The sequence below is a fragment of the Poeciliopsis prolifica genome, unplaced genomic scaffold (assembly GCF_027474105.1).
Source record: "Poeciliopsis prolifica strain line A6 unplaced genomic scaffold, Auburn_PproV2 SCAFFOLD010, whole genome shotgun sequence".
NCBI classification, from domain to species: domain Eukaryota; kingdom Metazoa; phylum Chordata; class Actinopteri; order Cyprinodontiformes; family Poeciliidae; genus Poeciliopsis; species Poeciliopsis prolifica.
In genome coordinates this window covers 9,311,981-9,324,766 of record NW_026562385.1, presented here as the reverse complement: position 1 = coordinate 9,324,766, position 12,786 = coordinate 9,311,981, and the positions used below count along the sequence as shown (strand labels likewise).

At 42.2% G+C, this 12,786-nt stretch overlaps 1 protein-coding gene across 1 annotated transcript; it reads left to right on the top strand.

Annotated features, from left to right (window-relative positions):
• The first annotated feature begins 806 nt into the window (after positions 1-806).
• Positions 807-11,607, top strand: smcr8a (Smith-Magenis syndrome chromosome region, candidate 8a). The gene is made up of 3 exons (XM_055036180.1): positions 807-1,902; positions 3,895-5,652; positions 8,169-11,607. The coding sequence occupies exons 1-3, from the start codon at positions 1,250-1,252 to the stop codon at positions 8,629-8,631; spliced, it is 2,874 nt and encodes a 957-aa protein (XP_054892155.1). The 5' UTR covers positions 807-1,249; the 3' UTR covers positions 8,632-11,607.
• Positions 11,608-12,786: the final 1,179 nt, after the last annotated feature.

The following is a 12,786-nucleotide window of genomic DNA, read 5'->3' as shown; positions in this document are numbered from 1 at the left end:
CATGGTATCCCGTTTGCCTTTCACTTCTCATTTTCTGTGTAATCCTGCGCAGAAAAATGAGAAAGTAATCAAAACCTGATTTATTTTTAACCTGTTGTTATTTGATTGTTCAGGCTGACTCTGTTCAGCAACTCACTGCTGACCTACGAACCACTCCGGATATTTTTTCTGCAAGGCAACACATTAAAAAAAAAAAAAAAGTCACTTTGTAATCCAGAAAATAAGGAAAGAGAGTCAATATAATTTTCTGAGCTTTACTCAGACAAACTGCCACAGTTTTAAAGTCCTTACTTGTACTTGAACGCTTTCCCCAGTTTGAAGTCCAGAATAACAACACGTCAGACACATTTAAGCTTAAAGTCATCTTTTAATTTTAAACTGTAAGTAATAATGTTTTTTGCGGAACTCCAGCCATAGGTTTTGCTTGAATTTTCCTCCAGACTCAAATACTTTTCAGCTCACCACCAAAGAATACCTTTAAAAAATATATTGAAAACAAAAGTTGGATATCAAATACAAGAGGAATTGAATTGCTTTGAAACTAACAAATATATTTCTGTTAATAATTAATGGGGGTGTCAATTATTTATTTTTTGCTAATAAAATGCAATAAAAACGAATAAATAAATAAATAAACAAAAAAACCCGTATATTTTAATATCATTTTATAAATGAACATTTCTGAATTTTCGTCGAATTAAAAACAAAACAAAACAACAAATCAACATTTCCCTTTTAGGCGGAGTTAGTTTTCCCTCGATGGGCGGGGCTTCGGTCACGTGACCAGTCAGCGTCCAGCTGGGTAATCATGGCGGCTGTCTCTGGATGCGAACAGCAGATGTAGCGTTTCTTCTTCTTTTTTTTCCCTCTCCGCGAACCATGCCGTTTGATGCACGCGCCGGACTTTGATCCGGACGCCAGGAGGGACGGCGGCCCCACAGGAAGAGGAGGAGGAGGAGGACGGCCGCTCCTCTCCCAGGCGGCTGTAGCATGAAGGCTCTGCAGGCAACACGGACGCTGTGATTCCCGAGGAGGGCTTTTTGTCAGCCAAGGCGCTGGATGGTGTGTTTGTTTGATTGTCGAGTTGTTCATTTGTGTTTTTAATTCATCTCTTCTTGCGGATGTTGAGTTAATTTGGAGATCGGAATGGGTTCAGTGGAGCAGCTGCGCCCTATTGAAGGTTTTACTACAGTGTGATGATGGCCAGTCTGAATGGACTCTCTCCCTGCTGTCCACACACAGCTTTTCTATGACTGTTTGTGCTTCTGCTGCTTCTCATGCCTCCCTCAGTGGTAACACTATGATAGGCTCCCCAGATGTGGTAGCTTTCACTAAAGAGGATGAATACGGGCAGACTAGTCAAGACCCTCTGGGTCTCCCGGAGGAGTTCTCCGTACCCCTCCACCCGCTGGCCGACTCCAACCCCTGGGCCAAAACCTCCTACGCCAAATTCACCAAAGACTTCATCCTCATCTCTGAGTTCTCAGAGCAGGTGGGTCCCCAGCCTCTCCTCACCATCCCAGGTGACCCCAAAGTCTGCGGCACCTTCGACCTCAACTACTTCTCCCTGCGGATCATGTCCGTGGACTACCAGGCCTCCTTCGTGGGGCATCCGCCCGGCAGCGGCTACCCGAGGCTCAGCTTTGTGGAGGACTCCAGGGTCGTCCTGGGAGACTCGAAGGAGGGAGCGTTCGCGTACGTCCATCACTTCACCCTGTACGACCTGGAGGCGAGAGGCTTCGTGCGGCCGTTCTGCATGGCGTATGTAGCAGCGGACGAGAAGAAAATCATGCTCCAGTTTCAGGAGCTGTCCCTCCGCTTCTCGCAGGCCTCGGAGTGTCTGAAGGCCGGGAACAGAAGGGCATTCGCCAAGGAACTCCAGCGGAAGCTCCAGGACCTGGAGTAAGAGCTTTATTTCAAATTTTACTTGTAAACGTCTGGTTCGAAAGTCTAAATTAGACCTGTGGATGAGGTCAAAGGTTCAGAGCAGCCAGTGATGAGATTAGGGGTAGTAGGTTGCTCAACCACCTCAGATTCTCCTGAAACTTTGCAGCAGTGACCTCTGCGAGCTAAAGCCATCTTACCTGAAATTCTAACATTTGCACCATTTATCACCATGTCAGATTTTTATAATAAATCTCACGGCTTGCAAAGAGAAATAATTCCACTTTCTGACACATCTTATGACATAAATCCATCTCTTGAGTCTTTGGTTTTCTGGAGATGTTTAAATGTGCTTTCTGAAAAAGCTGTAGTTTTTTTGTACCAACATCTGAAATTCAGGACTTGTCTAAAACGTTCAAATAGGTTTGAAACAAATTAGAAAATGTATATCTACTAGACTGCCTCTTAGTTCATCATTATTCTGAGAATATTATGGAAACATCACCAATTCCCAACGCCATAATCTTAGTGTAAATCGAAGATATGGCCAACTAAAGTCGACAAAGGTAAAAAAATTAATTAGATTATCTTCTTGTCCGCCAAGTTTCAGTACCCTTATATTGTTCTTTTGGTTTTCAAAGCTCTTAACTGGGTTTTACAACAACACTTTTCCTGCTATACGTGTTTTACATGTTTAATAATTTATTTCTAGAGGCATACTCGCAATAGCTGAATATTCACAAGCGTCTCCATGATGAGCACAGGTTTCAGCTGCCTTTCATTGCCGGCCTACAAGTTTTTAATCTTGAGAGGTGCATCGGCACAATGGAGAAAAGTTACTTGGCAGAATAATCTGGAAAAGGTTGTTAGGTCATTTCCAAACAATGGAGTCCATCATCATTGATCCCTGGAAGATTATTCCCATGTGGAAAACATTCCAGAATGCCACATATCTGCTCCCAGGGTCAGAGGTTGAAGTTAGGTAATTAAAGAAATTGTAAAAAAAAAAAATATATATAATTAGACTTAGAGACTTAGACTTGACTTTATTGATCCCTTGGGAAGACTCCCTCAGGAAATTATAGTTACCAGCAGCTCACAGGCAAAAATGTGGCACACAGTAAGCATACACAAAATACAAAAAAATACAAATTAAATACAAAACAAAGAATATAAATACAACACAAAAGGAAATTATAGCAATTAAATCATCAAGTAAGATAAGCAAATCTCGTCTCTAAGATAACTCTCTAAGCTTGTAGATATGAGACGGACTGTTTATATGTACTTTACTTTACTCAGTTATGAACTATCAGAGTTCACATCAGGATGATAAGTATGAGTTAGTATGGCGGGTATAGAAGGGCTGCAGAAATACTGTTAAAAAATCAACTACACCACTGCTTAGATGTCCAAAGTTTCATTTTTAAACAAACCACAAAACTTTCTGGTTAGGGGTTAGAGTTAGGGTTGGGGTAGGGTCCGCCAAACAGACGCAAACACAACCAAAGCAGACCGGTCGGATCATAATGGCCCATGTTAAATGGGGAAAACCCAAACTCATACTGTCAGAATCAAGCTTTGTTTGTCAAGTACGTTCACACATACAAAGAATTTGTCCTTGCTTACCGAAGCTCACAGTTCACAGAGAGTAACAGTAGACACAGATGCATCCCAACACACATAGATATACACACAACTTTACATACTTGTAAACCTTTATAGAAGTATAAAATACAAATTATAAACAAATAAAAAATCAATGTCAAACACAGGGATACCAGGATGATGATATGGGGTTATAGCCACAGGAGCTTGGCACCATCCTGTGTACACCAAAGCCCGATCGTTAGTTTGTAGGATAAGATGTTATGTCAAAAGGTATAACCGATTTACTGAAGGTTGATTATACCTTCTTGTAGGTATGACCAACAATCAGTCAGCAGACTACCACTGGTATTTTTAGAACCGTGCCATTCCATGCCTATCACTGCATCTGTTTTGTTTCAGGTACACCCACTCTGTGCTGCAGCGGGAAGAGGGCCTGCAGAGAGAGGCGGGGCCTCAGTGCGTTTACTCTGCCCATGCTGTAGAAAAGGCCAATGAGCTGGCGAACGTGGAGAAGAGCATTTACGAGCACAGAGACCTGCTGAAGCAGATCAGTGCCTACCATCAGCGACCACGACGGGATCCGCACGCCGTCTCGTGCCAGAAGTGCATGACCGAGTGCTTGAGAGAGTGCGAAGAGCTGTTGGACAAATACGCCAAGCTGGCGAATCCCCTCGGGTTCATCCACAGAGTCTCCAAAGGAGAAGGCGACGAGATTGAATCTGATGATAACGGAGGGGAAGAAGAGGCGGATGAAGATGAGGATGACGGTAATAAGCGCAGGCCATCGTACACGCCACAGCTGATCAAAGCAAAGTCTGCAAAGTGTTTCGCCAAACGCCTGAAGACCTTGCAAGAACTGTGTGAGGACAATTTCTACGAGGCCACCGTTGAGCTTCTGAAGGAGACGGAGAGGAGTTTCCGCGGCGACCTGTGTTACCTCTACACTCGCCGCTTGGACAAGGCACTGCGCAGGAAGCAGAAAATTGTCAACTTCCTGTTTGAGGCAGACCTCATTGATGACGTTCAGGATGAAGCCGACACACTGAGACCATTCTGCGCTGTGAATCACGCCATAGACAACTACATGCACTTAAATCCACCTCATATTGTCCTGGGGCCAGAGGCTCTTGAGCTTGATGGATTAAGACCGCAAGATCCGCTAGGCCTGGCTTGTGAAGCCGCCACTACTCAGGAGCTTGGACTTCTGGGCAGCCATCTGGAGTCCTCTCCCTCAGACCAGACCTTGGAGACACAGGGGAGCTCAGAAGGGACCAAAGAAAGCTTCAGCAGCGATAAAAGTGGAACAGATCAAACTGAGAAGCAAGAGAGTCTTGCAAGTATAAATACAGAAGGTCCTGATCCGGACTCTGACTTGACACCAGAACCTGACCAAAACACCTACCCAGAGAGGGAAAGCAGTAGCGAGGACATGGAGACCACTGCCGGGGAGGATGACTGTGATACCAGACAAGACCAGACCCCTGTGTCTTTGCTGGAAGTCGTGTCCGAACTGGAGGCCAGAAAGGACGATGAGTGTGACGTGGGAATGCACTCAGAGCTGCTGGCTCCCATGGATACAGCGTGCTGTATGGCCCAAGAGGGTTTCCTCTATGAGGCAGCTGACCCTGACACTGTGCCTTGCCTGAGTCCAAACTCGACCCTGAGCCCCTATAAGGTTCTGGTGGTCAACCAGGAGCCCCACGCCCTTCACCCCATCCAGGATGAGTACACAGTGGGTTCCCCATGCTCAGCAGCAGGGCTGGAGCTTCCCGTGGGCGTCTTTGGAGATGCAGCTTCACGTAGCTCCATGGAGGACGGGTCAGACTGTACCATGAGTGCTTCCACGGGCTCCGACCGGGCCGCCTCGCCGCTCGGCTACGGGGGGTCAGTGACTCTCCGTCAGAGGAAAAAAGCCGGGCAAGGCGCTTTGAGGTTCGTGCGCCAGTACTCCTTTGCAATGCAAGCCCTGTGGTGTCTGCTGAGCGGCAGGACGCTGGTGGTGCTCGGGGCGGACGAGGGGAGAGTCCGCCGCCTCGTGTCTGCTCTGGCGCTCTTCGTACCCAACCCTGGCAAGAGTGGAGAGAGGGTCCAGCCCTGGCTGTCCTGTCCCTTCACCCTCATTGACCTTCACAGGTGGAAACTTATTGGGCTGCAAAGGTAAGAATCACTGCAGAATCCGATTACATCTTAACCCTTTTACTGATTTTTAGTGTTTAAGATGTTCAGTGCCTGGTAAAATATTTATAAACAAGGAACTTTTAAACATTTTGTCACTTTTCAACTTGATATAAAATAAAATGGAATATAACTGTACAGTGAATGCATGGTTTTCATATTGTTTGCTAATAAGTCATAAATAGGGCATGAATTTGTATCCAGAGCATTTTATTATGATACTTCCCAAAGGACCCACCACAACAAATAGCCTGCAGAAGTCAACCAATCTATAGTTAAGCTACCCCCTATTTTTAATTTGGTCATGGAAGAGTGGCAAGAAGAAATTCCTTACTGAAAAAAAAATCCAGTTTCCTCCAACAAACCACACAGCAAACATGCAGAAGAAAACGCCTGCGTGCAAAACACTACATGTGGTGGAAAAATACTGCATTTCACTTTAAACACCACTTCCACTATAAGAATGTTTTTCAAAATGGATTCCACCAGGGGGCGCTGGGCAGGCCTCAAAAAGCTGCATGGAAAAAAAATAAAAAAATCTAATACATTCATTTTTTAAAGCATGATAATCAAATCTGCTTTTCAATCATTACAAAAAAAAAGTTGAAATAACTTATTGAAATGCTTCTTGCCATGCTCGTCTTTCTGATTGGTTGCTCGTCGGATTTATCCAGCTGCTCTGCTCCTCACGCTGGCATAGCGACCATGAAACGGATCCCTGCTGTGAAGGTCGCCGCTAACAAAAACCCCTAACAACTCATGGCCAACTAAAACCAGAAGGTCTGAGACGGCATTGTGCTAAACAAATATAGTAATTAATGAAAGGTAAATAAAAGGAAAGCAACAACAAAGAATTTGTTCAAACTTTTAGAACAAATTCTAAACTTTGTTTCCACATTTTGTAGCATCGTCTGTTGGTTTTCAAAGGGGCCTGTGCCAAGAAGCTAATGCTGTTTGTGGGAAAGTTTGGCAAACACATGCACTGTGCACTATATCATAAGGACAGCGTCATGCTGCCGGGAATCGAATTCTCCAGCAGGGACGAAGAGGATAAAAAATTTAAAAAAGGCGTTCGCCTTCTTGCACGACGGTGCAATCGCCAGATCAGCAATTCTGCAATTCAAATTGTAGAAAAAAGTAGATCGAAGTGCTGGAATGGCCTCGTCAAAATCCAACCTAAACTCAATTTTGAATCTGAGCTTGACTTGTCTTGCAAAGATTTGTCTAAAAAGCTCAATTTGCCTCACTTTATCACAGGCAAATCCACCCGAATACACTGAGGTCTGTGGAAATATGTGAGAAAATGTGAAAATATTCAATGGACATGAAATCGTTTTCTGGCAACATTTGCTGCGGAACATGAAACCAAAGCAGTCTCGATTTACGTGAAAGAGACCTTGAGTTTCTGAGGGCTTTGCAGAGTTTCTGCAAGTGTTAAATCTGAAGCCGATGACGTCATCACCTCACTTCAATCGCACCTTACGCCACACTTACTCATCTGCACTGACTCAGCGCTCGGTGACTCACTCTGACGGCCCTGCGGCTTTTCATGCGCATCTGTGCATGAACGTTTCTTTTCCACTCTTTCTGCAAACAGAACCTTGACTTTTTGAACAGAAGAAGAGTGTTTAAAGTTTGTTGTATCCATTTAATTTTGATTTCTGTAAGAAATTGAATCAGAATTCTAATTGTTTATAAGCTTTAACATACACAGTGTGTTGTAAAAAACAAAAGCCAGTTTTGGTAAAGTAATGTGAAAAGAATTCAAGGATAACCTTCAGAAACCAAATGGGACGTAAAATTCACCAAAAGGTGACACGATGTGACAGATCATCACATGCCTTTCTTCTTTTTTTATTGTTGCATGTTTACATTCTTTATATATAATCTCTGCTGGGAAATGCACTTAATTCTTCATGTGCATTTTGCATTATGCGATGCATATTATGTAGTTTCAAAAAAAAAAGAAGAGAAAAAAATACATTATGACCACATAATACAATTGCTACTACAAATTAAAATGAATAAAAGAGCACACTTTTCAGAGGTTAAATTTAAATTTGCACATAGAACTTGAAGTTTATATTTATTTACACAGCTAAGTACTTTCTGAGGTGAATGCAGAAGGTTAAATTCAGAAAATGTTGAGTAGAAATAATTATTCTGCCATTATTTTGGCGCCCCTTATGGGTCACATATAGTGTAAACCCCACTTTTTGCACCAGTGCTAGGCATGAATGTCATTAAACTCTAGGCTTTAATAGCTTGATTCAAAGTTTTTATTGTGGTCAGGTGAGCAATGATGTTAATGTTGCCAATTTGGCAAATAAGATTAATAAATGATGTCAGAAAAATGGGTGCAGTCTAAGAGCAACTTGTTAAAGGATCCATCCGTTCGAGAACAAAAATCACCATCAGCTCTAAATGTATGACTTTTACTCCCATGGTGATTAAATGCTGGGTTAAACTGTAGATGTGATTGTCGTTTCCTCCCTCAGGGTTGCTTCTCCCGCCGGCTCCAGCACCCTATACTCCCTGTCCCGCTACAGCCGCTACATCTCCATCCTGGACGTCGACATGAAGACCCTGCGCTGCCCTCAGTACCGCGGCCAGCTCCTCGCCAACATGGCCGACCACCGCACCTACATCCGCCGCGGCTCCACCTACTTCCTCCACCTGCAGAGCGAGCTCTGCCGCCTGGCGGCCAGGGCATTCCTGCTCACCTTCACGCACCACCTCCACCTGCCGGTCAGCCCCACGGAGGGGCCCGAGGCGGTGGAGGCCCGGCGGCGGGGCTTCCTGCAGGAGCAGCTGGGCCTGGACGAGGAGGACGGCCAGATCCTGCTCTACCTCAGCCGGCTCATCGCGCAGCGGTACCTGCGGCCCGCTAACAGCGACTGCTGCGCAGCCGTACCGTGTTTTAGTTTTAACTACGCCGCCAGTGTTTTATATAAAATCTGATTCCGCGAAGGGAAGGCGGGGAGCTGGATCCCTCCCAACACCTCGCAGCGGAAATCAGCGCTGATACTTTGGGTTCATTCGGACCAGGAGTGATCTAAATAAGGTCAAGATCTCTGCACTGATTTGTTTTTCTCCATGTTGATCTCTGTCTGCCTCACTGTGCATCTCTGTGACTTCACACCTTCCTCTGGTGGCAGAGAAACCAGAGCTGAATGTCTCTGCCGACTCTTCTCCACACTTACACATTGCAGCCGATGAACACACTTTGAAGCAAAAACAAAACTGGCAAAGAACTGTAGCGTCTAGTTTGACTGCCTATGTCTTTATGGGCCACCCGCTGCAAAGTTACATGTCGGAAAAACAATTAAGAGCAATTGTATGGCCTGTTCAGCCTGTCAGAGATGTGAAAGAAAATGTGGGTGTTAGTTTTTCAAAGTCAATGTTTCCACCATGAATTTCCCACGTTTATAAATGTCAGGTTGAAACTGAATATGTAATGCACAAACTAAATCTTTAGCTTTCAAGTTGAATATTTAGCTGTGGTGCCAAATTCTTGGTTTGAAAACTAAATATTTAGCTCAAAATTAAATATTTATTTAGCTAATTATATAGTGCCAAATTAAGTAATAGGCTCTGAAGCTACATATTTAGCTTCAAACTAAATATTTATTTTCTAAACTAAATATCTAGCAATAGTTAAATATTTACTTAGCAACCTAAATATTTGCTATATTGCAGGCTTCCTAACTAGATATTAATTTGATAGTTAAATGTTTAGTTTGGCTCCAACTTAAATATTTGATGTGGGACTCTTGACATTTTTAAATATATGAATAACACGGTGCAAATATGTCTTTGAAAAATGAGCACCCAATGTTTTATTTACGACAAGCTAAGTAAAAGGAAAAAAAAAGCTGTTAATTTTTTACCGTGCAACTTTCACAAACGGCGCCGCATATGTGTTGACAGCTCTTATACCCTCGGCACTACATGTAAACATGTTTTTCAGCGCCGCGTACGCTGACATTTTCTGTTGGCCGAGAACAAACACTGTTTGAGAAGCTCGCCCCTCTCTTTGGAAACATCCATCTGTCCCTTAATCTATGATTTCACCTCCACTCGCCAGCATTTTGTTTTTCTTTTCACGGCCCACATTCCTTCAGAAACGGACAAGCGTCCGTTTTGTTGCAAACAGCAACGCGCTGTACGACCGTTCCCACTTAAATTTCAGCTTTTGATTTCAGGGTTAGGATGTCCGAGGTGGTGGAGAACTGAGTCCTGTCGGTCGGGAGAAACGTTATTGATCAAATAGTTTGGACCAGCCACTGGGGTGCATTTTCATGACTATTAAACAGGAGCATTTTAAAGCTATTTAATCTAAATGTATTGAATTTCACTGTTGTCTTAAAGTTGTGTGAGAGTGACGCGTTGTCGGCATCATAGTCTAGTGTCAGAGTGATCACTGTATTGATAATATTTCAGTTTTGTTCCAATGAAAGCAATTACCCTTTTAATGCTTTTAACAATAAACTTTTATTTCTTGTGCCAACAGACGTTTAATTCAGGACACCTGCTCGACTTTATTAACTACAGATGGACCGATTAGGCTTTTACTGGCTGATGCTGAGTTTTGGTTTTCTTTCAAATCAGCAATGATATTTGTAAATTTTTCAATTTTTTATTTTTTTTAAAATTTCTTTTGTTAAAGAGGGAGAATATATGTGCTGCAGGTTATTTGATTTGAAATCTGCCAGAAAATGAAGGAGTAACCCATTTTTAACCTGATTAAATTCAAATTGGTGGATCTTAATAAACGAACCACTCACCAATTTAATTAAAAATGTAAAACAGTCATTTTTCTCAGCTTTTTATGGCTTTTTTTATTTTGATGATTATGGCTTTAAAAAAACCCAAATACAACTTATCTTAAAATATAGTTATTTTGTACATACAAATGATCAACCGACTTTAAAATATGTTCTTTTTAAAAGCACTAATTTAGGTGTTGCTCCTTCTGCGTGAATTACTGCATCATTGCGCTGGCTGTTTTCACTTTGACATCTGCAGCAGATTTTTCCACATGAGCTTTTCCCTGTTGCTTTTGCACATGTTTCTGGTTAGTCAGTTGTTCCTTCCAGTCAACTTTCCATTAATATTCACAGTTATGCTCTATCCATAACTGTGAAATGTGACATTTCGGCAATAAAATATATTTTATGCGATGTATAAAATATAGTTTAAATCATCAGCTACAAACTACAGTCATCAGGTCATTGAACAGGGGAGAAAAGTTTGAAATTTGAATTTTTTTGCTCCATTTTACATCCTCCTTGAATTGGATCAATTAAAATTTTCGAGGATATTCTAATTTATTGAGTCATGTTATTTCCATAATGCTAATAATTTCTGAATTTTAAATTTGTTTTATTAAACTTAGTGAGGTGAGGTTTTAGTATTATTTTTAGTGTGTTTGATCTGCTGATCACTGAGCCCTGCTGTCAGTCAATTCTAATCTCTGGCCAATTGATTAATGCATCTGCTGGTGGCCTACTGCAGGATAAACGTTCCCAGTTTAGGATTGAACTTTTAAAAGTGGCTTATCTTTGTGTTTTGTGCCGTCTGTGATTCTGTGGGATGGTAACTACATGACTGCATGGTCAGAGTTTAAAGTTTAAAGGTCACTGCAAGCAAGGCTTGTAACTACTACTTAAGTGGATCTTGGTGCAGCATGTGATGAAGAGATGTACCTGATGTATTGGGTTTTTGTCCTAGTCATGCAAAGAAAAAAAATACAAAGAACAAAAAAAAAAAAAATAAAAAAAGAAATAAACACACACACACACCCTGAATGTAATCTGAGAAGCCATGCCGCTGTGTCCTTATGTTGCCGTATTATGTCTGGTTTTTGTATCTCATCAAACTGCAGGTTCGGCCCTGCGAGAAATTTGAATTTGAATAAAGCACGATGTGAATGTCTTTCTGTTTGCCTTTGTTTTGTTTTGGTTTTTTTTTTACCTGCTGCTGCTTGGTGTGTGTGTGTGTGTGTGTGTGTGTGTGTGTGTGTGTGTGTGTGTGTGTGTGTGTGTGTGTGTGTGTGTGTGTGTGTGTGTGTGTGTGTGTGTTCAGATGAAACCTCCCCTCCAGTAAAACCAACAGCCTCGTCTGTATGAGTGTGTGTGACTTTCTCCTCAGTGATGACGGATGTGCGAGCATCTGAGGTGCCATGAATAATACATGCTCATCCTCTGTGAAACACTTCTAATTGCCCTGCAGGAGCAGCGGATGTAAAGGTGTTTCGATGTGAAAACAAGTCTGCAACAATATGATCCGTCCTCAGCGTGCCGCTGCTCTAAGGAGGCGTGTGGGCGACTCGGTGCGCAGCATCTTGCAATGTAAACTACAGTTTGCCTCAGCAGTTAATGGCTAAAAAACTTCCACTCTGATTTATGGAGGAGATGCTTGTTTGGTTTTTAATCGATCAGTGATGCTAAGAGGAGGAGTTGATCCACTACATCTCAACTTCCTTGCAGGTTTTATATTGATCATGTAAATGGTTCGAAGTCAGACTGTGTTTCAAAGCCATTTTAAACTAAATGTCGCCACCACACGAAGAACAGAAGTCACTTTTCTGTCCCTTTAAGCTGACTAGAAACCAAACTTTTATTTTTTGTCAGCTTTTCTCCAGGCTTTCTGAGAGCTTCAGAGTTTATTCAGGATACAGATGGTTTTAAGTGTTTCCACTTTTGGTCCACTTTCAGATTATTACTCCTCTTTTAATTCAGCAGTTCTTTGAATCAAGGACATCTAGATGATAAAAATCCTCAAAGAACTGGTTGTGCCAGAATGCATCAAATAAAACTACCTATTAAACTATCAAATTACCGTCAGGTTAATATTTAATATCTTTCACATTGTTGTAATTTCACCTTATACAAATAGTCGAATTTGATTTGATATTCAGTGATTTAGAGCCAACTTTTTCCACGTTTTATCAAATATAAAGTTTTTTCCCCCCTAGTAAAATACTAAAATAACAAAAACAAAATTTGAAAAATGCTTGAAAATTTTGACAGAATCTCACAGATTGTTCTAATCAGGAAAAAAAAATCTAGACACGCCCCTGCCCACAAACCCTCAGTTACTCTGTAAGTAGCT

Coding starts and splice junctions, on each gene's coding strand:
- smcr8a (XM_055036180.1), top strand. CDS start 1,250: ATGACTGTTTGTGCTTCTGCTGCTTCTCATGCCTCCCTCAGTGGTAAC. Junction 1,903..3,894: donor CGGAAGCTCCAGGACCTGGA/GTAAGAGCTTTA, acceptor GTTTTGTTTCAG/GTACACCCACTCTGTGCTGC. Junction 5,653..8,168: donor AAACTTATTGGGCTGCAAAG/GTAAGAATCACT, acceptor TTCCTCCCTCAG/GGTTGCTTCTCCCGCCGGCT.